Source organism: Pocillopora damicornis, chromosome 2, assembly GCF_964200805.1.
Source record: "Pocillopora damicornis chromosome 2, jaPocDami1.2, whole genome shotgun sequence".
NCBI classification, from domain to species: Eukaryota; Metazoa; Cnidaria; class Anthozoa; order Scleractinia; family Pocilloporidae; genus Pocillopora; species Pocillopora damicornis.
In genome coordinates this window covers 31,483,952-31,505,826 of record NC_142671.1, presented here as the reverse complement: position 1 = coordinate 31,505,826, position 21,875 = coordinate 31,483,952, and the positions used below count along the sequence as shown (strand labels likewise).

Sequence of the window (21,875 nt, the reverse complement as noted above, 5' to 3'; positions counted from 1 at the left end):
GATGTTGTTGATCTTGGTTATTCATTTTCGGTTTTGACATACAAGGAGTCCTTACTTGTCCGTAACAAAGTATACTCCCAAACCCAGAAATAAGTTCCCGTTCATACACTATAAACCATGTGAAAAATAAAATTAGAAAGACTATCTTTCTACTCTGTTTCTATTCTACCACATCGTCATTCAAACATCCACCTCACAAAACTCACGAGCAAATGACCAGAACACAGGACAAATCAATTTCTTTTAGGAGTACTTCTGCACAATCAGAGGAAATCGAATATTATCCCGTTCCAATTTAGCCTTGTTACAAAAGTAATAGCAAAGATTGCACACTCCCAATCAATCTAATGTGTCACGCAATCTGGTTATCATTTCGCGCGATTGAAGTAATAGAACCATAGAGTATCGACCCACATTTTCACAATACTATCGCACAGTGAAAAAAGGCGGCGTGTATCACTGCTTGCGTCATCAAAGGGAGCTCAGTCCCAGGCTCTGGCAGACGAAACGCTACGAGGAATTCGGATACAACTGCTCACCTTATCAGTAACCGAGCACTTTTTACACGATTTTGTTCCTTTGCTTTTTAACCAAGACGCAAGGCAAAATAAAAATGCTACAATGTGCCATGAAAATGGTTGCACGGTAGCACTGTTGTTTGGCCTAAACAGGTGCAGTACAAACTATATATTTTTTTGATAAATTATCGCCGCTATTACTATTATCATTATCGTTATCATTATTATTGTCCTCGTCATCATAATCATCATTATTATGATTATTCCTTGCTTCCCCCAAATTTCTCTCTCGCTTAACAGGAAAGGGTTCCCGGAAGGAAGCTCGAAGCGTTTGTTCAGGACCTAAAGACTTAAGGTCTTCGCGGAGGGAGGAGGGGAAAAGTGGTACAGAAGATTACTTTACAAGGCTACACTAATAAGTTAGTCAGACCTTTAATATCCCTATTATTTACCATGATAGTAAAATAAAGATACAACAAGGTGCTTTGTCAACGCATTACAAAGACGTGTCCAAGCTAGAGCTTCCCACATAGATGATCTATGGGGCTCAATTCGTAGGGTGGGTGTAGAGATAAACATAACAGGGTTCCTCAACACACGATGGTAATAATCAGGAACAGAGTTTTTCTACTAACATTAAAGTTAAATAATTATACTACACTCAGTTCAACTTACATTAACACCTTTAAATACTTTGCTAGGGATTTAAAATGTGAAGGAAAAAACGAGAAAAAAAACGGAAAAGAAAAACATCAATAATCTTTAATCATAGGCTCACAAGAGCCATGTTGGAGAAAAGTTGCAAAACAATACTATCGGTGACAAAACATAAGGTTTGGTTCCCTAGTGTTGTAAGTGTAACACTGCCATATTCACTGTTCTTGCTTAAGAAAAACGACGATAAAAAACAAACAAACAAAAAAAAACAAACATTTGTTGAAATGGACATTTCACCCTAGCCACTGACTCTCTGAACCCTTAAGTAATTTCTACCATAACCCAATAACAGTACCATTGGTTTTAGTCTCAGTACAGTCTCGTTTGTCTGGAATGATGTTTTGCATGTCATTAGAAGGATTAAGCACAACTAAAGAGACGTATCACACTGAAAAAGATGTAAAGTACAGCTTCCGTGACACGTTTTCTCTCTCCAGACTAGTAAACTAATACTCCCAACCAACAGGAAAATATTCTTTTTTTTAACTACAACAAAGATTAAGTATTTCATCCAAACTGTACGATGATTTTCTTACTTCTTATTACCTAACTGTTTCACAGGGTATCAAGCCTGTAAAGAGAATTTAAAGTGTGATCACTAGTGGGGTGGAAGAGTTAAATATTTGCTGCTTCTCTGTGGACACACCATGTCCCTTACAGTCAAGTCGTGTTGTTAATTAGTTGATTAACTTGTTAATGTGATACATGTTTAGTACATTGTTGAAATCTGTGTTTGTGAGCTGTCCACAAACTGTTTGTGCTCACGAGTTTCTTGTTGGACCTTTTCATATCTCCTGGTAAGATTTCCTCTTTTTGTTGTCTTCTTCACACACTTCATTCCACTTTAAAGTTCAAGTATAGTGAGTAGTTAACATTTTGTCGTAAAATAGTCTATCACCAGGTGTAGAGGAAGTTCATGGCTTCAACTCTCCACCTGCTGTCATTGTTGCTGATGCTTGCTTGGGTCACTGTCGCCGCTCTTTCTGCAGAGCTGTGCAACTTTTATTTGCCTCCTCCTCCTCCTCCCCTCTCCTCTGTATGGATTCCTCTTTCGTACGTAGTGTTTTCAACTGTTAAAAATTGATCTGTTTGTTGTCTTGTCTGTTCCTGATCTCTGTCTCTGTCTCTGTCTTGTTTGGAGGCCTATACAATTTTTTCCTAAAAAATTTCAGTCCAAGAACACAAAGGATAAGAAGGAGGCATTTCCTTAACCCCTCCTTGAAATCCATGAGATAGTCATTCATATGTTCCACCTTACTTTGATTGCTTAGCTGGTTTCTATCTTAACGTTTGCGTGAAGTAACAAGTCTTGTTTTGAAGTCAAACCAGTGATGTCCTTCCACTTCCATGATTCTTCACTGGAATGTTTCCTGGTTACGTCAGTTTTAGTCACTTGTGGATATTTCAACAGTGTGTTCCTAATTTAATCTTTCCAAGGAGAGCCACACACCTCCATAGCACTGCACAGATTTCATTCAGTCATGGTATTCAGTTGCTAGGTTATAGATACACGTAAAGAACGAGGCACAGGATTGCCAGATTCCATTTACAAACAAAAATATAACAGATTCTCTTGATAACTGTAACACAACACTTTGACATAAACAAAAACAAATGAGTCAATTTTTTTGTCCATTGTAGCTGTTTGCTATACTCTCTTGTCCAGTTTCTGTTAGCATTTCTTGAAAACCAATTGACACAGTACTACACTTGCATCCTTGGTACAAGAAATATGAAGATCCAGTGGGATACACCATTATCAACCACTCAGACACTTCAGTTTCATTTTCCGCTTCTTCATCATCATCATCTTCTTCCTCAACTCAGACGGTGGGCATTTCAGGTCTGCACCAACACAGTCCAGTTGAAGGGATACATTGTCTTATTAGTACTTAGCATTACTCTACTGTTATATTGCTTAGTCTGTTGTTAGGGTAAGATTTCCTCTGCACAGCCCCATACTACACTATCCATACAGTTCTTAGTTAAAGGAAACAATAGCAAGATTGCATTCAGCGCTAAGACTTTATTTGATAACAGCATGGGGCTGTACCAAAATTTTACCATTGTTAGCAAATTACTGTTAGTACTGTTTATAACTTTTAAAACTTAGCTGTTACATATATGTATTTTAACATGGTGTATCGCACAGAATTGAAGCAGCAAATGGATTCTCTAGTAAACACATTGGCAAGTTCAATTCATCTTGTCTCATATGTAAATTATTTGTCTCAAAGCTAAAACAAAAAAAAATATAAAAATAATTGATAATCTAACTGTTTTTTCCCTGTTAAATTATGTTGAACTAGTAAATGAATACTGGCAGGACTGTGTAAATACAGTTTTCAAATAATTATATAAATTTCCTTAAAATGACATGCAACACCATCAACTCCTTAAGTTTTTACTTCAATCTTATGTCTTCTGTCTCATGAATGAGTGTGCCCCTCCCTCAAAAACAAAAACATTAAAAATATAACAAAAAATAATACACCTCCTTGGGGATAACTTCCATGAGTTTATCAACCACAAAAAGAGATTCTTGGTTTGGCTTTGCTTCTCTTCTCTTCCACCATTCACTGTGAGGTCTGCTTCCAAAAGCTAACCAAATGTGAAGGCTGTGGGTTGTGCAGTGTGCTCTACTTTATGATAATGGTACATTGTTTTAATGACTATTAGTGTGATAATTTTCTATACTGTTATGTTTTGGCTTGCTCGACTATTTACCTTGTGCAATTCTGCCAAATAATTGTGCTAATTAACTTTCTTGTGCTACTACTATCTAATATATCAGTTACAGTTGTTAGTAAACGAAAGATTTGTTAGTATATGGAATGAAATGAGTGTTGTGACTGTGTTTTTCCCTTGTCAGTCTTATCTGTCATGCTAACCTAAAGAATGGCCCTTTTAAATGACAAAAAATTCAAACTTTCCTAATACAATGGCTAAGGTGAAATATCCCTTTTAGGCAGTCTTTTGAGCAGGGAAATGTCTATTGACAACCCACTTACATCGATATACAACAAAAAAAGAAGCTCACTGTATCTTAAGATTGTTTACAATTCACGAAAATAACCTACAGTTGTACCTTAATAATTATGCTCTGTTTTTTAACAAGCAACACAAAAGCTCGCTTGAAATTACTCGTACCAAACCTCACAGGTCATTCCAAGTGAATTCTGTCTAAATCATCACAACAGTGAACATAGAGAGGGAAGAAAAGTCCTGTAAAAGTCTATCAGTAAGTCTAATTGAGTACTGTCAAAACCATAGTTGGTTAATTTTAGCACATTGTTTAGTTCCTATTAAGAAAATTCAACATATCTGGAGATAGACACCCCAAGGGCTGCCCTGGTGTTTCGCTACATCAGTTTGGTCACCAAAAAAAATGGAAAAAAAAATGAAATGAATTTCAGGTAAACACACTTTTCCTACATGTCATATTACAACCACAAAAATAACAACAAAACAAAACAGAATGAAAAAAAAATGAGAATACCCTTTACAATACTGTCACACTCAAGCAAATGACTCAATAGTGTCCCTAATTATTCCAAGGGATTCATGGAGCTGTTCCTCTGTGATCACCAAAGGCGGTGTAAAGCGAATAATGTGATCATGAGTAGGTTTAGCTAGAAGACCATTATCCTTCAGTTTTAAACACACCTTCCAGGCATCAAAGTCTAAAAAAAAAAAGATAAAAGTTTAAAAAATTACCTGGTACATGATCTGTATTAGTCACATACACAAGCCTATGAAAATTGATGTAATTTAAGAGAAATTTTGTTCTGACAATTTCCTAGCCAATGACAACCATAAAAATGTCCACTTTGCACAGGAGAACTTAAGATTTATGGCATTTTCAGTGTGTTGCATCAAGGCTGAAGTGTAATTCTTTGTATCAATTGCTCATACTCTTTGAAAAACAAGACAACCTTGAGAAACTACCGAGCAAGGACAAGATTAGGAACAGACTAGAACTAAAAGTAACATCAGCAAATGGAGCTGAACCTCAGCTGTAGTTAAGGGAAAAAATTAACTTAGTTCTTTTTCCATACAACCCTTCACATTCCCTGTTATTCATTTTTTTTGGGGTGTTTCATGGGCTTGTTGTTTGAAAACATTCTATGTTTCAAAGCTTATATTCATGATTCTGTGATTGAAGTGTGGACGTTTGTATTCTGCAGCATACACCTTTACTGATAACTGACGGGCTATACCAGCAACTAAACTACTCGCTACATCTAGTTACAAGCTCGGCTTTCATAGGTGTGGTTGAGGATCTACAACGTCCTGTAACATTGCAACAGATTCTATTTATATATTGATTCAGGGATGACTCAGCATGACACAGCTACTTCTAGAACATTCCTGAAGGTCACACTACAGTGACAATTAATGCTTGCAAATCTTACCATTTGTTGGCCTTATCTCTATAGCATTCATAAGTCCCTTGCCACGAGCAGTCTTGACAACAGCTGGGTTCAGCTTCTTCAGTTCTGGAACCATGATGTCTCCAAGCCTGGCAGCACGTTCAGCCATTTTTTCTTCTTCCAAAACCTACATGTGTAAAACACAGCAACTTCTGTATAAACTTCTACTAATCAATTACAACATACATTTTTCTACAAATCTAATTGGCACAATGAAGACTTTTCTTGACCAGGAACAAAATGAGCAGTGCATGTCACAATATCACTAAAAGGTAAAGATAGCTTACACTGAACCACAATGAATGGTTCTGAATGAGAAAAAAGTCCATCTCATCTTTTCCCTTCCAAAAAACATGCTGCATTTGCCAAACAGTTCTTGAATAGAAAAAAAAGCTAGGCAGCTCGACATGAAACCAAACATTCACTATAATTATCGATAATATTCATGATTCAAAGATTGAACTTTATTCACAGGATCTCAATTTTATATCTTACTTTTAAAGCAGTTACAGCCACTTTGCAGCCAAGTGGGTTTCCACCATAAGTTGAGCCATGCTGAAAGAAAAGCAAAGATCACCTCACTGCACATGTAGCATTCTTTTCATAAATACTGGAAGAAAAAATATAGAAAATGACATTATGTCTGGCTAGAGTTTTAGCATTACCTGTCCTGGTTTGATGGTAAGCATAACTTCATCATCACAGAGAACTGCCGAAACCTAATAAAACACAATTCATCAAAAGAAGGTAGGGTTCAATATAGAATTTCCTTTACAACACAAAAAAATATAAAGCAGCAGGGAGTTCAAATCTTAAAACTACACAAGACTTGTTGTAAGCCAACATCAATATTTCTGTTTTTGGTAAAAGAGTTACCTGGACATGCTGGTAATTCTTTTTAACAAATCCACATCAAAAGGTACAAAAATGATACATATCAAGGGAGTAAAGGATGGTGAGCACAAAAAACCAAAATTATTCAGTACAAATTTCAATTGAGGAGGTTTTAACTTAGGGTTTGTTTCATTAAAAGAATAAATGTGAGTAGGGGGTGACAGGCCAAGGACATGAGATATAATGACAAGTCTGAATGTAACTTACTGGGTAAACTCCACCAGAGAGAGCTTTTCCAAGGACAACAAGGTCTGGTCTGACATTCTCGTGATCAACACACAAGCGCCTGAAGTCACAAAATATGTTAGATATTAGCCACCAAAGTTCTGAGTGAATACAAAAAAAATTTACTGCTGTGTAGTTATTTATTTTGAGTCACGTCAGGGTCAAGTGGAACAAAGCTGTAACAATTAATAGGGTAAGCAAAAGCCAAAGAGCTGAGAACAGACAAGAAAGGAATGAGGCTGATTGAGGACAGAGATTATAAACACTGACTGCAATGGAGAAATTTATTTAAAAACAAAAGTCAACATAAAAAAGTGTTATATGAGAACAATCAAAGAAATTGCAGAAAAGACCCTTGAGAAAATTAAGGCTTCAATGGAATTCAAACCTGAGCCTCCAAGATACTAGCTAGATGCTACTAATCATGCACCAACTGAGCTACAAAGTCATATGTGGAGTGGCAAATTTTAGTAGGTTATTTCTTTTCATAAAGGAATTGAATCCCAATTCAGTGAAAGAAATGATATTTCATGCATATATCAACCATAGGCCAAAACATCATATGATTCAATTGAAGGTGAAACTATTTTTAAGGCAACAGGGCTTTGGCACTTTAAAGCTCTATAACAAATTTAAAGGATATTTATAACTACTAGTTCAGGTATGATCATTGTGCTGAACAGATTGACAATGAAAATTACCAAGACATTTCTCAAAAAATATTACAAATTAAGCTAAAAAAGAAAAGACAAGATGTTATACTGACTGCAACGCAGTGCTTTTACAAAAATAACGTAACAAAACAGATACACACCTTCCAGTTCTCCCAAGGCCAGTCTGTACTTCATCAGCAATGAAAAGAACCTGAAACATTGAGTACAAGCAACAAATGAGCTGCTTATCATCAACTCTTAAGATTCCAAAAGCAGATATTTCAGTTAAGGAATGATTCCAAACACAGGATGTTTTAACTGTGGACAAATTACTGCTCTTGACATCAACAGAAAAACAACACTTGGGATTTCCATTCTTTTTTTATTACTGATCACAACCTTTTCCTGATTTTTTTCTACACCTTCTTTCACAGACTTAAGTTGGGAGCAAAATCACTTAGCTTGAATAGCAGTTTTTGTCCATTTGCTTAGAAAATGTAGTCTTCTAAACACCCTCTGAAAATGTTAAGCTCAAATTAATATTTTAAAAAATTTACCTACCTTATAAGGATTTCACTAAGCAGAAAACTCCAGGCATTTTTAGCTTTTTACAGGACTTGAGTTTCAGTCTGTAATTTTTTCTGGTCTTGAAAATTAGGTTCCAAAATATCCATGTTTTTTTTTAAGACACTGTACAAATGGTCCATACTTAAAAAAATCATAGTAAAGCTCTAACCTTGTACTTTGAACAGAGCTCTCTAACACCTCTCAAGTATCCATCATCAGGAATCTTTACTCCAGCCTCTCCTTGTATTGGTTCCACCATGAATGCACACGTGTTTGGATCACTTATAGATTTCTATATAAATGCAAGGAAAACCAGTCCTAAGCTCAAAAAAAGGGAATATAAGGAAACCATGTTGACTTAGAGTAGGCTGAATCAAGCAGTGGACCCAACAACAAGGTTGTGCTCTGAGAAAATTTTTGGGGAGCCCAAATGGCTCCTAACCATTCCAGCTGGGGTGCCCAGCCCTCCAGGTTGGTTGCCCAAAAATTAATTAACTAGGAAATTAATAAATTAATTAATCAATCTAGTAATTAATAATTTATAATTAATTTATTTTGTGTTTTAATCAGTTTATATTTAATCAAACCATAAATTTCAAGAATTCTTACACTTGCAGGAAAGCTGAGGGATTGTGGAAAAGCTACATTTTAAATCTTTCTCTGAATATTAAGACTTTCACACTGCACGATGGAGTGTGTTGCTATTTTTAGCAGTGAGCCTGTGTTGTTTTTCAAAATGGCAATCGTGCTTCCTTGGATATGTTAAAACTGCTAAGAACTTTCATTTGAAAGCACCAAAATAAACAAGTCTAGATAAGAAATCATTATAAGCTCAGTTCTCGCCAAATCTTCATAAAGTAATTGCAAGTCACTTATCACAGCCATCGATAAACAACTACCAACAAAGCTGACTTGCTGGATATTTGCATATAGAATGAATCTTGGTTTGAAATAAAGATAAAAGCACTGCACTTTCCAAATCCATCAAAACACTAAAATAAATCAGACATTTATTATCTCAAGGAAGATTGCAGTGTTCAACGCAAATTCTTGCAATGTCTGTGCAGTTCATCATGCGTGAAGTGAAACGAACTATTATTTCAATAATTATTGTAATTTAAGTTTGTGTGAAATCATGTGGAACAAAACGCGATAGTAACTTCAAGATCTTTGAATGTGAATAATTTGACTACATGTTGCGCAAAAGAATATTTTTCTGCTAGTAATGCTTATAAATCAACCAAATAAAAATGTGTCAATCAATCACCTCATTTACCACAGAGGCAAATGCTACTCAAGGGGCTGAGTGCCTGGCTGGGCAACCAGAATATTTTTTCAGTCGCCTGGGACCAAATGTTAGTTGCCTGAGGTGACCAGGTGCCCCTAGAGCTCAGCCTTGAACAAAGGAGTAATTTAAGAGCAATAACCCTTTTTACCTCACTTCTCTCAGTTACCCTCATTGAAGGTGATCCCCACAATTGCCAATCCCCAACATTTATCACAGTCTAGCAGATGTTCCCTAACTGAAGTTTCCATCCCTTCATGGTTCACCTTACTCAAGTGCAAAGGGTTTCCTCTAGAAAGAGGTTCCACATTATGTTTGTAGCTGTTACCCTCACTCAAAGGTGCACCCCTCCCCCCCTCTTCCCCACCCCAATTCCAAGGCAGACTCCTTGTGACCTTTATATTCTTATATTCTCTCTATGGTCTATTTTTATTGTATCACCTAAACAGAAGTTCTGTGTAACCTTTTTATTGGTTTCATTCATTGAGGGCACATCTATATTTAGGGAACTCTTTTCACTGTCTCAACGATTGTTCCCTTAATTGGGCGCTTATTTTGATTTTTAGCAATAAATAGGGGGTTTCTTTATTGGAAAAGGATAACTGAAAAGTGTTACCTCGAGAATTTAAGGTCTTTCCATATATTTTTAACACGACGATGCGATAAGGAAGAACATTCAGGGAGAGTGTTTGTAATAACACACCCGTTTCTCTACATTTCTAGTTTAAGAACACGTGGCACTGAACTAGTGTCTGATGATAATCACAACACTCACCTCCAAAGCAGCAAGGTCGTTGTACGGAATGAGTTCAAAGCCTGGCATAAAAGGACCGTATTCACCGTAACAGTCTGGATCAGATGACGATGACACCGCGGCTAACGTCCTTCCCCAAAAATTCTCTTCAGCGAAGACAATTTTGCCTTTGTTTGCTGGAATTCCCTTCACCTGATAACCCCATTTTCGCGCCAACTTACAAGCTGTTTCACCTCCCTCGACTCCCGTGTTCATGGGCAGTAGTTTGTCATAGCCAAAAAGTTTTGTAGCAAACTCTTCGAATTCCCCCAAAACATCGTTATAAAACGCTCTAGAGGTCAGCGTCAAGATTTCTGCTTGGTCTTGAAGCGTTTTCACAATTCGAGGATGGCAATGTCCTTGGTTCACAGCCGAGTACGCGGCGAGAAAGTCGAAGTATCGCTTTCCAGTCACATCCCAGACGAATACTCCTTCACCCTTTGCCAAAGCTGCTGGAAGAGGATGGTAGTTGTGGGCGCCATAGGTGTCCTCCCGCTTGAAAATGTCTTCAGGCGTGAGCTGATGTTTGGTCGCAGCGGCTGGAGTAGAATACAATCTCGTCACACGAAACAGATTTCTGTTCAATGGACGAGCACAAAGGCGAAGCATTTTTAGCGGTTTAAAGTACAAATTAAAACGAAAAAAAAAGGGCGAATCACAAAAATTACAGTTTCGCCTTTCAAATTATAACCCAATTTTTTAACGTAACAACGGTTACACCGTAATGAAATTCCTATTCCACTCCAACCACAACGACCGTGAGAGAGAGAACCACCAGTGGTGAGGACTTGTTTATATTCTCATTGGAGAAATACCATATTTGGAATATGACGGCCCAATCCCTCGCCGTCAAGGTTGCACTCTTCATTGTTTTACCTCATTGAGGAAACACAGAAAAAGCACAAACAAGCAAAAAGTAGAAAATATCAATACATCTTGTGAAGAGAGGAAAATGGTAATTTGTGATCCATTAGTGATTGATGATCATTTTGTTATCAATCTCCCATGCTATACAGCACTATGAAAAAAAGCTAAAACGATAACAAAAACAAAAAAAGACAGCATTTCAAGCTTGCAGTACACTGAAAGTATGAATCCCTTATCCCCTGCTTTGGTTTTAGGGTCCATTTGTGGGCTTTGTTGTGAATTGCCTCTCCCACCTCTTTCGTGGACCAATCTAAGTCCCTGTCCTGACTCCACCCTTCATGGACTATTGGATGCTAGTCCCACTTGGGTGACATAGGGCTATGAGTTTTTCTAGAACCCTCGCCTTTAATATAGTTAGGCTAGGTAGAATTGTCTATGCTAGAAAGGGATAGATTACTTTCAAACCAATGCTTTGCACTTATCCTTCCATTATGATCCTGCCTCTAGAGCCAGGTCCCTTACCCTCCCCCCCCCCATAAAAAACAACAACAACAACAACAAAGTAAAGAGCATGATCATAAAGCAAATACCATGTGATTTATTTGCAGTTCTGGAAAATTCCATAATTATGAACATGATTAACACTTAATTTGCTATTATCAACTGAGTTAACATAAATTGGCCACTGTAAAGAGTTTCAAAACTCTCTTCACCATGAAGAAACTCTTTACAAAGGCCAATTTTTTTTATTGACTCAGTTGATAATGTTGATAATACCAAATTACCCTGCTATACCCTCCCACTGGCACAGCACCACGGTTTATTCAGAAATTGACCTCCTTTAAAATGTTATCATGTTTGTTACACAAAGGATACCAGTGCATATTTTTTTTGACACAATTAATTTAAATTCCTGGTTCTTAATGATGTTAATAATTGCAAAAAACCAAATTCCACGAATGAAACTGAATTACCATTGATAATATAAAAAACTGTCACTCACCACGAAATTAATTTATTGTATGTAAAATTTTAACTCCCATATTTTTATTAACATGAACACACATTCACATATGCTTAACCATTAAGCCACCAAAAGCGATTAACATGTAACTTCTCCCTATAATATCCACACACTGTTCAGCAAACAGGTAATAAGAATACTCAAACTTATCAGTTAGAAGTTGTTATCTTGATCTAACACCAAATTCTCGTAACTAATCAACAAAGAAATGTGTAGCAGCTGGAGAGGAGAATTAACAAGTAGATCTTAGGAGTTACAGGGTTAAATTCCCTCAAAAATTTAGAAAATCCTATGTAACATTGCATAAATTCCCAATGCTTGAGACCAAGACCATGAAAAATATCTTATTTCTTCTAATAACTTATCTTTGTGACTTAAATAGGATGAATTCATGAAGTGAAAAATTCACAAATTTAGATATGAATTATTGAATATGTATGCTGCAGAAAAATATGTTTTCTATTTCTACCATCTAGTACATTTCATAAAATTTACTATTACTCCTTGTTTGAGATTCCAAAGAGTTGCAAAACCTGTTGTTAGTTGTCTTCAAATGAGCAAAAAATTTAATTATGGAATATATCACTTTGAAGAAAAAAACTTTGGTAACCTGGCCACAATGACATGGCTCTGAGGAGTTCAACCTGCATGACAAACCACATTGTGTGGATGAAAATTCATAGCTGGACAAGATGTCAAATAGGGCTGCCAACAGCCCAAATTTTAAAACAGTCAGACACAATTTTCAAAAGGTTACCAGGCAACTCTTTGGAAACTTGCAATTTAGGTGGAGATAAAAATTATATGGTCACTTCAACATACCTCTACTGCAGTTGATTTAAAAGTTTATTGCAACTGAACCTTACAGAAAGTATACCAAAATTCACTTGATACACAGGGTGATTAAAAAATTGTTAGCATGCTATAAGATGCACACAACAATTGCACATAAATTCTAATCAATTCCTCTTAATAAATTAATAGTAATATCATGATTCAAAGTCCCTTGTTGAAGTACACATATTTCAGTGGAGTTCCTCCTCTTTGTTTGATGATTTCTTGAAGTTCAGGTTCAAGTTTTGAGACTGCTATAGAGCTGCAAGGTGGAAAGGCAAAAAACAACTTGTTTTATAGCTGGAAAATAATCACAATTGCTCAATTTATTGTGTTTTTTTTACTGTTCTTCTCCTACAGTTCAAGACAATACACTTAGTCACTCCTACATGTATCTCTTTCCATCCCAAATTTATCCCCCATAATTAACCTCTCGCTCCCCGTTAAGAGGAAAGGGTTGCCCAATAGTATTATTGTAATGCATAATTTGTGGATTTCATCTTTTGAAAAAGGTGATTTTGATGAGGTGTTCTTCATGTAATCTGTGAACCAAACACTAGTTGTAAACCATTATAATTTAACCTTGGTATTTATGATTTCACCACTAACTCTAAGGTAGTAAATTCCTACAAAGATTAAATGAGGGATCTGACAACTTTCATAGTTGACAGTTTTGATGGGGAAATTTGACAAATCAAAGCATTAATGAATGCTGACAATTGGAAAAAACAGTCTGCAAGCAGTTTACTGATTTTCTATTTGCATATTTCGGTCAAAGTTTGCATAATATGTTGCTTATTAATCACCCACTTCACACTTGTTGATTAGGGTAAAAGCTGAATAAATGGTTTTAATAAGAGTCCTGCACAATTTCAACTACAACGTTTTGGTGTTTTCAACTTCAGAAAATTACACTGGAAAATAAAGTATCTCAGCATATAATACAGTGTACTAACCTCTTTTGTGGAAAGATTGCACAACACAAGGGAGTTGCAAACACCAAGCTTAAAAGAATAAAAGAAAAAACACTATAAGTCCCAAAAAAAGATTTGATTTCAAACAAACTGAGATTTACACCGAGAAGTACTATCATTCATGTCTCTGATTGAACAAAAAATGTTTTTTTTACAGCTAGTCTTTTGCTTCCCACCTTTGAAATGTTTTGATCAGTAAGAAAAAAGTCTCAGTATGTGTGAAATGAAAACATCATACCATGGAAAGTGCTTGAATGATTTTTTTGGCTCTTGTTGCAATGGATCACAAACTCACTCATTTGTTTCACTCACTTGTTTATTTTGCTGATGCATTGCAACTTGTGAATAAAAATTGTTCATGCATACTTTCCATGGAATAATCTCTAATGTATGTAATTATCAATGACAAATGCAAGTCAGAGTAGTTCTTGCATTCAGTTCTTTTACTCAGCTTTTGTACCCAAACCACCCTCTTACTGTGGTGATCACTACACTCACAGCTACCATGACAATTACAGGAAATAAACCACAAAAGAATTCCCAAAACTACCTTGCACCCATAACCTCAAAAGCCAGTGTGATGCTTTGAAGCCCTTATTCTTCTTGAAGTACTGGTTCCTTTTCTTTTTTTTAGCAAATTCTTACATTTCAAGAGGCTGATATTGCTCTTATTCACTAATCATTAGTCACAAGTTATACTCCACTGTCTTTTTCTTTGAATTCTTTTCCAGCAAATACAATATCAAAACTTTTGAATATGTTATCATGCTCTTAAGGTATGGTTTTCTGTATGTATCATACTTACCACAATCCCACTAATCCAACTTGAATTGGAGAGGCTAAAATTGGCCACCGCTAAGATTATAACAAAGACAGAATTTTTATATATCATATTCAAACATTATTTAATGAAAAACAAACACCACCCTCTTGTGAGGTAATGTCAAGAGGCCATTGGTGTATATTACCTATATTTCATCAACAATTATAATCAAATCAACAAATAAATTCACTACTTAACACATTAAATTTTGTTCTCTTCTTCATTCAGAAGTTTATTAAACTATCCAATCATTTCTTTAATAAACTATTTAGTTAATTAACATTTGCCAGTACATTTGAACCTATTTCAGTCCATAAAAATGACAAAATTTAAAATTTAGCAAAGCTGGGTTAGAGAAAAAGAAATAGCTTAAGACAAACCTGTTTAACCAAAGCTTACCTTCATAAATGGCTTTGTATCTAGATAGTTCATTATAATTGGTGGGATAGCTGAAAGTAAAAGGTGCAAAATGTTAAAATACCGTTAATCAGTTTACTGCAAGTTTACAAACACATCCACTACAAGCCTGCCAAAAGGACCCTAATTATAGCCAAATGGCAGTAGCCCAATGAAGAAAACTAACAAGCACTCAGAGCATCTTGGCTTGCTTTTATCTAGTAGTTTTGTGTGCCTTTCAAGCAGCTTGTTTTAACGGCTCTACTGCTGGACATCTCAAATTACATTGCACATGAAACCAACACCATAGCAAGCTAAAACATCTTCTCCACTTTTGTGGTGATCAACCTAATAATTATAAGTTAATAAAAATCTCATAGATTCAGCAATATTGCCAGTCACTAAAGCATCCAAAAAAACTCCAATACAATATTGTAATATGCTGTTGACTAATGAAGAAAATATGTGCAGTGCAAGTAATTCTTGATAATTTACATGTTAAAGGACTGTTGGGTAATTGTGAAGAAGAGCTCCCCAAAAAACCTGTCGGCCGACTGTCGGTCAACTGTCAGCCAACAGTCGGCCGACAGGTTTTGCCCGAAATATAGGCTACCTGTCGGCCGACAGTGGACCGACAGTCGGCCGACAGTCGGCCGACTGTTGGTAATGTGTCGGTAACCTGTCGGTAGCTTGTCGGTAGCTTGTCCGTGAAACGTCAACAGAAACCTTAATGTTTTCTCTCGGTTTTCGCTTGATACAACATCTTAACCTGTCGGTAACCTGTTGGTTAGCTGTCGGTAGACTGTCGGTAACCTGTCAGCCAACAGTTGACCGACAGTCAGCCGACAGGTTTTTTGGGGAGCTCTTCTTCACAATTACCCTGTTGGGTAACTTAAGTAGTATTAAATAATATTATGACAATGTCTAACATTAAATAACATATTATGAACCATAGAAAAAACTCATTGTAGTAAGCTTACACATTCCAGGAGATGCCATAACTATTCTGGAAAACACGACACTTCCTATGGCTTTCCGTGCTGCAGCCTGAAATGTGAAAAGAGCACATAAAAATGCAATGGTTGAGCTGGCAGAGTTTATACAAATTTGGTGCAATATGTTGAACTGAAAATAAATGATGGAAGGTCAAGCTGTCTGAGTAAAAGTGAAGAACAGTTCTCCATAGCAGACAACTGGTTGTCTGTCAGCAAATCTTGGCTATTTCCCATCAACTCAAGCAGTTTCTGGGCCAGCAAGATTTAACTAAAGCATAGGCAGGGTGTGGTACAGAGTGAAACATCTTTTTACATTATAGAGAGTAAGAAAGGAGGTAAATTCTGAGCTGACTGGTGAAATAAAAAAAATTGTTATTTAAAAATGCGCTGGAGTAGAATGAAAATTTGTGGGAAGCTGAGCAATTTTTGGGGGGAGGGGAGTAGAGGATGGACAAAAGGAAAAATAATGACTTCTATATTAAGTTAGTATAATCTGAAAAAAAAAACTGTGGTTGAAGAAAATGCTCACCTTTGATTCTCCAATTCTGTTTCCATCTTCATCAGTTACAGGAATTCCCCTCAATAACTCCCTGCAATCAGGAACAAATTACTTACTTTAATTAAAGAAAGACAAGTATAAAATTAATCAAACTCTTTTCTACTTCAAAGTAAAACAGCTAACTGATGAAGAGAAAAATGTGAGATCCAGGATTTCAAGTCCCATGCAAATAAAGGAAGATCAATCAAATCTAAAATAAATCGAGATTTTTATTCTGTTGATGCAATAATCATACTAAAAAAGGACAAGTTAGTGCTCCTTTGAAGCAATTGTATTTGAACCATGTAAAAAAATCAAACTTATTTTACTGTTATGTAAAAGATATGCACTTAAAACAATTATTTAAAACTTAATAATAAACATGAAGAAATTACACCCTTCTGGTTGACTGAAAATGAGTGCATTCTCATGTAACAGAGTGCAAAGTTGTAACATAAATGCAAACTACAAGTACATTTAGCATGCACATCCTTCTTGACTTTCTGTGATGTTTTTTCGTGTGCCTTATCAACAAATAATAACATGATTTCTCTTGCAATTTGGTGTAATAAGCACTTGTTAATTTTTCAGACTACAAATTGCACTTGCCCTATCAGGTCATGCAATTTTGTTGTCTTAGAAAAATTTACTCTTGCTCATTAACACCAAATATCACTTGAAATCATGTTATTACCTGATTTTTATACTAATAGTCAGCAAGAAGAGTCCACATACGTTTGTCGCATAAGAGGAATGTTCACACAGTTTGCCGCAGCAACAGCAGCAAATGGAACAAATCTACCAATCAAAGGTGGAGCTGACTGTAAAATTAACCAATCAAAATTAATGGTTATCCCAAATAGACTTATAATAGGCAGTAAGGTTTGAACTTCATCCATCATCATTAATCCTTTGGAGTTATTGGATTATGGGAACAAATCAGTGCCCTTCTCACAAAAATCATGTTGATAGTTGACGGTGTTACAAAGTGCAGATGACAGATAACTTTTCATCAGTTGCTTAACCAAAACACAGCAGCAGACTCATGAAATAATATATTTCATTTAGGCTTCTGTCCACTGGGCACCCAACAAACTTCTAGATCTACAGTTGGACCAAAAACTTTTATAAGTCCACGGTTGACAATTGCCTGGCCTGTCTAATAACTGAGTTATCAAAACATGTTTACTGCTAGCCTATTGAATATGCAAAAGGGGACTGCACTTCACCTTAGTCAAGTGGTTTAATCCCAAGGCAACAGCAACAGCTCCTGTTGTGGCAAATGCATATCCCATTCCCAACTGTCTGTGTCAAAGGAATTGATAGTTATTAATATCATTCAAAGTAACATAATATTCATTGGTGGTAATTAGTGTTTAGTAGTTCTGAATAGTTATTTTATTGTTAATACTACGACAGTGAGACAGAGATAGCACAAAAAGATGATTTTAACTTATTTATTCACTCAACAATAACAATATGTTTGAGTGCAAATCCCTAGGAGGTGAATAGCAAAAGGTATTCAGAGTATGATTAGCCAATCAGAGCAGTATCCACTCAGTATCCAATCAGAGCAGTATCCACTGTTTTGGTATACACTAATTATAAATACTTAAACATTTAACACAGATTATAAGGAGTACAAGGAACCTATCTTGTCTTACTTTTTGGGATTACCCAATCAGAGCACAGGATTCACTTCATCTTGCTTACATGTGGATAGCTAGGAGCATGTCTCAATAATTAACAATTATTCACTGAAGATGAAGTGAATACTTTGAGTAATCTCAGAGACAAACTTTGTCTCTGAGATTACTCAATCCCAAGTAGAGGGGATTATTCAAAAGTGTTCACTGAGCCTGAGGCAAATAACTGTTTCAGTATAACTGTTCAGGTACTTTCAAATTCTGTTATAAATTCTGTAAATAAGGAAAGCACTGTGCATAGTTTGTATAATTGCAGTGATGACTTGTATCAAGATAAGCAAGAAGTTTTATCAGGTTTATTCAATTAAATCAGTAAAAACTTAACAACTTTCTTTTGAAAAGTGTTCCATCAATCTCAGAAGCATCTTTTGTGCTCTTCTCAACTTAATTTTGTTTATCATTTCCTCAGACACATTGACAAAATGCAATGCAGCCACCTTGAAATTGGAATATGACGAGAAATGAAAATAGCAAGATATGATGCAATCCTCAGCCAATCAGAACATACACATCTCCATAGTCACCTGAACAATTATACTAAAATATAGATATTCTACAAACACATGCAATAAGTTGTCAAAGAACCAAGATATAATCTTACTCATTTGTTATTAGTGAGTCGCCGCTCCGGTTTGTGTAGTTCACTACTGCATTAAATGACTGATTGATCCACTGCCAGAAGAGAACAGCTGACGTGCTCCTGAAAAAATATTCATTAATCATGATTTCAGACATTCTGAAAATTTGGAGCTTCACCAAAGTTTCATAACATTATTATAATAGATTTAAACTGAAACTACCAGATTCAAAATGTTGCTAATTTTTCACCCATTTCTGCCAGGAGTTTATCCTCTTAGATTCCCATGAGTGACCAAGACAGAATTTCTCCTTACAATATTGAAACAAAATCAAGTAGACGTCAAGTTTTGAGAATAAAGAAAAATATCAGTTAGGGGATTATACAATGATCCAATACCAAATTCTCCAAACTAACATCACAAGAACTATGTGGGAGATAATAAGGAGAATTACTAATAAGATCTTGGGAGTTAGAGGGTTAAAGGGTTCACAAGCAAGGGATATATTGTATGCCCTCTCAAAACTGGTTACACTACAATTAACAATTGGTTCATATGTCAGTGTGCGTTCATTGAGATATGAAGCACACGGGAAGTTTGGAGAGCACGAAAGATGTGTAAGAGTTGCTTGAGGCATAGCCAAGAGCAACTCTAGCTTCTTGAGTGCTCTCCAAACTTCCCAAGTGCTTCATATATTGATGAACACACAGCTGACGTATGAACCAATTGTTTTATAACATTTTCAACCCAATGGAAAATTTTTTTCTTGAGGGATTTGTTTGCAGACGTCATGAGCGTGCACAATAGGAATATGAAGCATGCTCATGCAATTGAATTTGAGTAGACAAATTTACTAGCTATGTTATAACATGAAATAAAACATGAGATACTAACTTGTAAAATGTCAACATACAACCACATATTGACATATTCATTGGTACTTGTGCTGACATTCGTCCAATAATGAACATTTTATCTCCTGTATCAGGATGGAAAGCTGACTCATAGACCTTCTTAGCAGTCCATATTTGAGCATCAGTGGTTCCAGCAGGTTCTTTTTTCTGCCTGCAAAAATTGATGAGTAACTAGTAATAAGTGTAAAATTTAGAGCCTTTCTTATTTGATAACCTAAATCTAACACTGTAATGCTATTGAATCATGTTGGCAGAACAAAAAGAACTCACAGCAGTAGGAAACAAGAAACATATTAATTAAAATTAAAATATTTGCAAATAAGCTCTGAAACAAAAAAACAATTACACAAATGCAATCCTTATTCTTTGAAGTGTGTCTGAGCGTTCATCTGTCTTCCCTTCTTGTTCCCTTTCTTTGTCCTTTTCACTTTTTTAACCTAAGCTTAAGATCACAACCTTGTATGGGTAAGGATAATATTTATCATATATTCCATACAGCCCATGTGCATTTCTATTGAAAAATACTTCTTAAAATCCCTGCATGGTGGGCATACACAATGAAGCAAGCAGAACCAGAAAAAGCCCTACAGCTGTGTGAAAGAAGAAAGGAAGAAGGAGAAAGAAACTCCATCCATCTGTAAAATGCTTAATGAATGAGTCAGGTTGAGTTGAACAAGACAATATTTTGCACCAGGTCTCTTTGTTAAAACCCTGAGCCAGATATTTTCCTTACAATCACAAAATTGGTATTTCAATTGTAATACTAGTAAAGAATTATTACAGGGGAGTCCATTATAAGAGATTTACTGGCTTCCACTGGCTACCTTAAAACCGGAGCTAAGCACCGGCCCCATGGGCCACTTGGGCCTGTATAGAGACCCACTGGCTACCTTGCCTCATTCATGTTTTTTAAGTATCATATCTTTTTTTAATGTAGCTATAAGGCAAAATCAATTAGCTAAATTGAACTTGGTACTCCCCAGGACAGTTGGTTTTTTACCTGTACTTTAGAAGAAGTTCTTTTGCATCATCAAGTTCTTTCGCTGAACGCAAAATATTCTTTGGGTCAGTAACCGTGAAAAAGTGTTTAGCACGTCCAAGAAATGTTGATTGGTCATAACGAGGGGCATCCAAATTAATTCTTCCACCTTCCAATCTTGGCGTTTCCATGTTTCTTAATAAAGGGAAAAAAGTGTATTTTTGTTGCATCATTTATTTATAATCACTCCAGTAACATTCTAAACGAAGCAAACCTATGTAAAATACTAGCAAAATTTTTACATTGGAGGAATCCTACAGAATTCTCTTTATGGAAGTTTTTTTTTAAACAACAGTTGTGAATTATCCCTTTTTCTTAATGCAGAGGGAGGTCAAGTGCATAAAAATTTTGACTGACCTCATCATATGAAGAAGATAAGTATTACTTGACAAAGGACATTTCTTTATTACCAGGATATTCACCACAATGAATAAACAAAACCTATCCACAATAAAGTAATCAAGCAAATGATCATTACATTTTGTAATCAGCTAAGCTGAGTGCAATCTGGGTTAAATTGTACTTCATCGATTAATTTCTCAAAAATAAAAAATGAAATGTAATATGTAGTATTACCTTTAATTTACGCGTTAGAATTCTCATCAAAAGTACCGGTAGGCGATACGTTTATTTGTAAACGTACTTGAGATTCAATTTGATTCACGGGGCTCTGGTACCTGTTCGCCGTAGTATTACATTCACGTTAACCGTTTGAAACAAAAAGATTTTACTGTTTGCCTAAGATAAGATAAGATATATCCTAAAATGGAGCAACGGCTATCAATCAAGAATTTACAAAAATGTACGTGGTGCGCTAACTAATTATATTTCAAATGCACGTCTATCAAATCGAGTTTTCTGTATCACGAAGTAGTTTCAAAGAATCGATCTACGCACCGTGGAGTGAAACCCACGAAATCGAGAAAGCAATAATCGAAAAGACTTAAGTTCGTAAATTAGTTTTCCTTACCAGAATATTACACGTGGAACTGTGCCTCGGAATTTCCCAACACAAGAGAAGTCTTTCTGCTCTTGTTTCTTTCCCGCTGTAGATTCCCGGCATTCACCTGAAGCCGAAAGGGGGCGTTACAGTGGGCGGGTT

General features: G+C 35.9%; 2 protein-coding genes across 3 annotated transcripts; both read right to left on the bottom strand.

Moving 5' to 3' along the window:
* Nucleotides 1-934: 934 nt before the first annotated feature.
* Nucleotides 935-10,887, bottom strand: LOC113677071 (ornithine aminotransferase, mitochondrial). The gene is made up of 8 exons (XM_027193817.2): nt 10,068-10,887; nt 8,177-8,299; nt 7,602-7,651; nt 6,770-6,848; nt 6,334-6,387; nt 6,164-6,223; nt 5,651-5,795; nt 935-4,918 (listed from the first exon to the last, which is right to left on the bottom strand). The coding sequence occupies exons 1-8, from the start codon at nt 10,692-10,694 to the stop codon at nt 4,755-4,757; spliced, it is 1,302 nt and encodes a 433-aa protein (XP_027049618.2). The 5' UTR covers nt 10,695-10,887; the 3' UTR covers nt 935-4,754.
* Nucleotides 10,888-11,515: 628 nt separating this feature from the next.
* On the bottom strand, nt 11,516-21,863 carry LOC113677073 (sideroflexin-1). Of its 2 annotated transcripts, XM_089195920.1 has the most exons (13): nt 21,744-21,837; nt 21,350-21,450; nt 20,735-20,908; nt 19,715-19,885; nt 18,844-18,942; nt 17,766-17,841; nt 17,272-17,357; nt 16,528-16,588; nt 15,984-16,050; nt 15,007-15,056; nt 14,590-14,639; nt 13,767-13,814; nt 11,516-13,072 (listed from the first exon to the last, which is right to left on the bottom strand). In XM_089195920.1, the coding sequence occupies exons 3-13, from the start codon at nt 20,902-20,904 to the stop codon at nt 12,973-12,975; spliced, it is 978 nt and encodes a 325-aa protein (XP_089052046.1). In that variant the 5' UTR covers nt 20,905-20,908; nt 21,350-21,450; nt 21,744-21,837; the 3' UTR covers nt 11,516-12,972. The 2 variants fall into 2 exon arrangements, with proteins under 2 accessions (XP_089052046.1, XP_027049619.1); XM_027193818.2 differs by lacking the exon at nt 21,350-21,450 and having other exon boundaries at nt 21,744-21,863.
* Nucleotides 21,864-21,875: the final 12 nt, after the last annotated feature.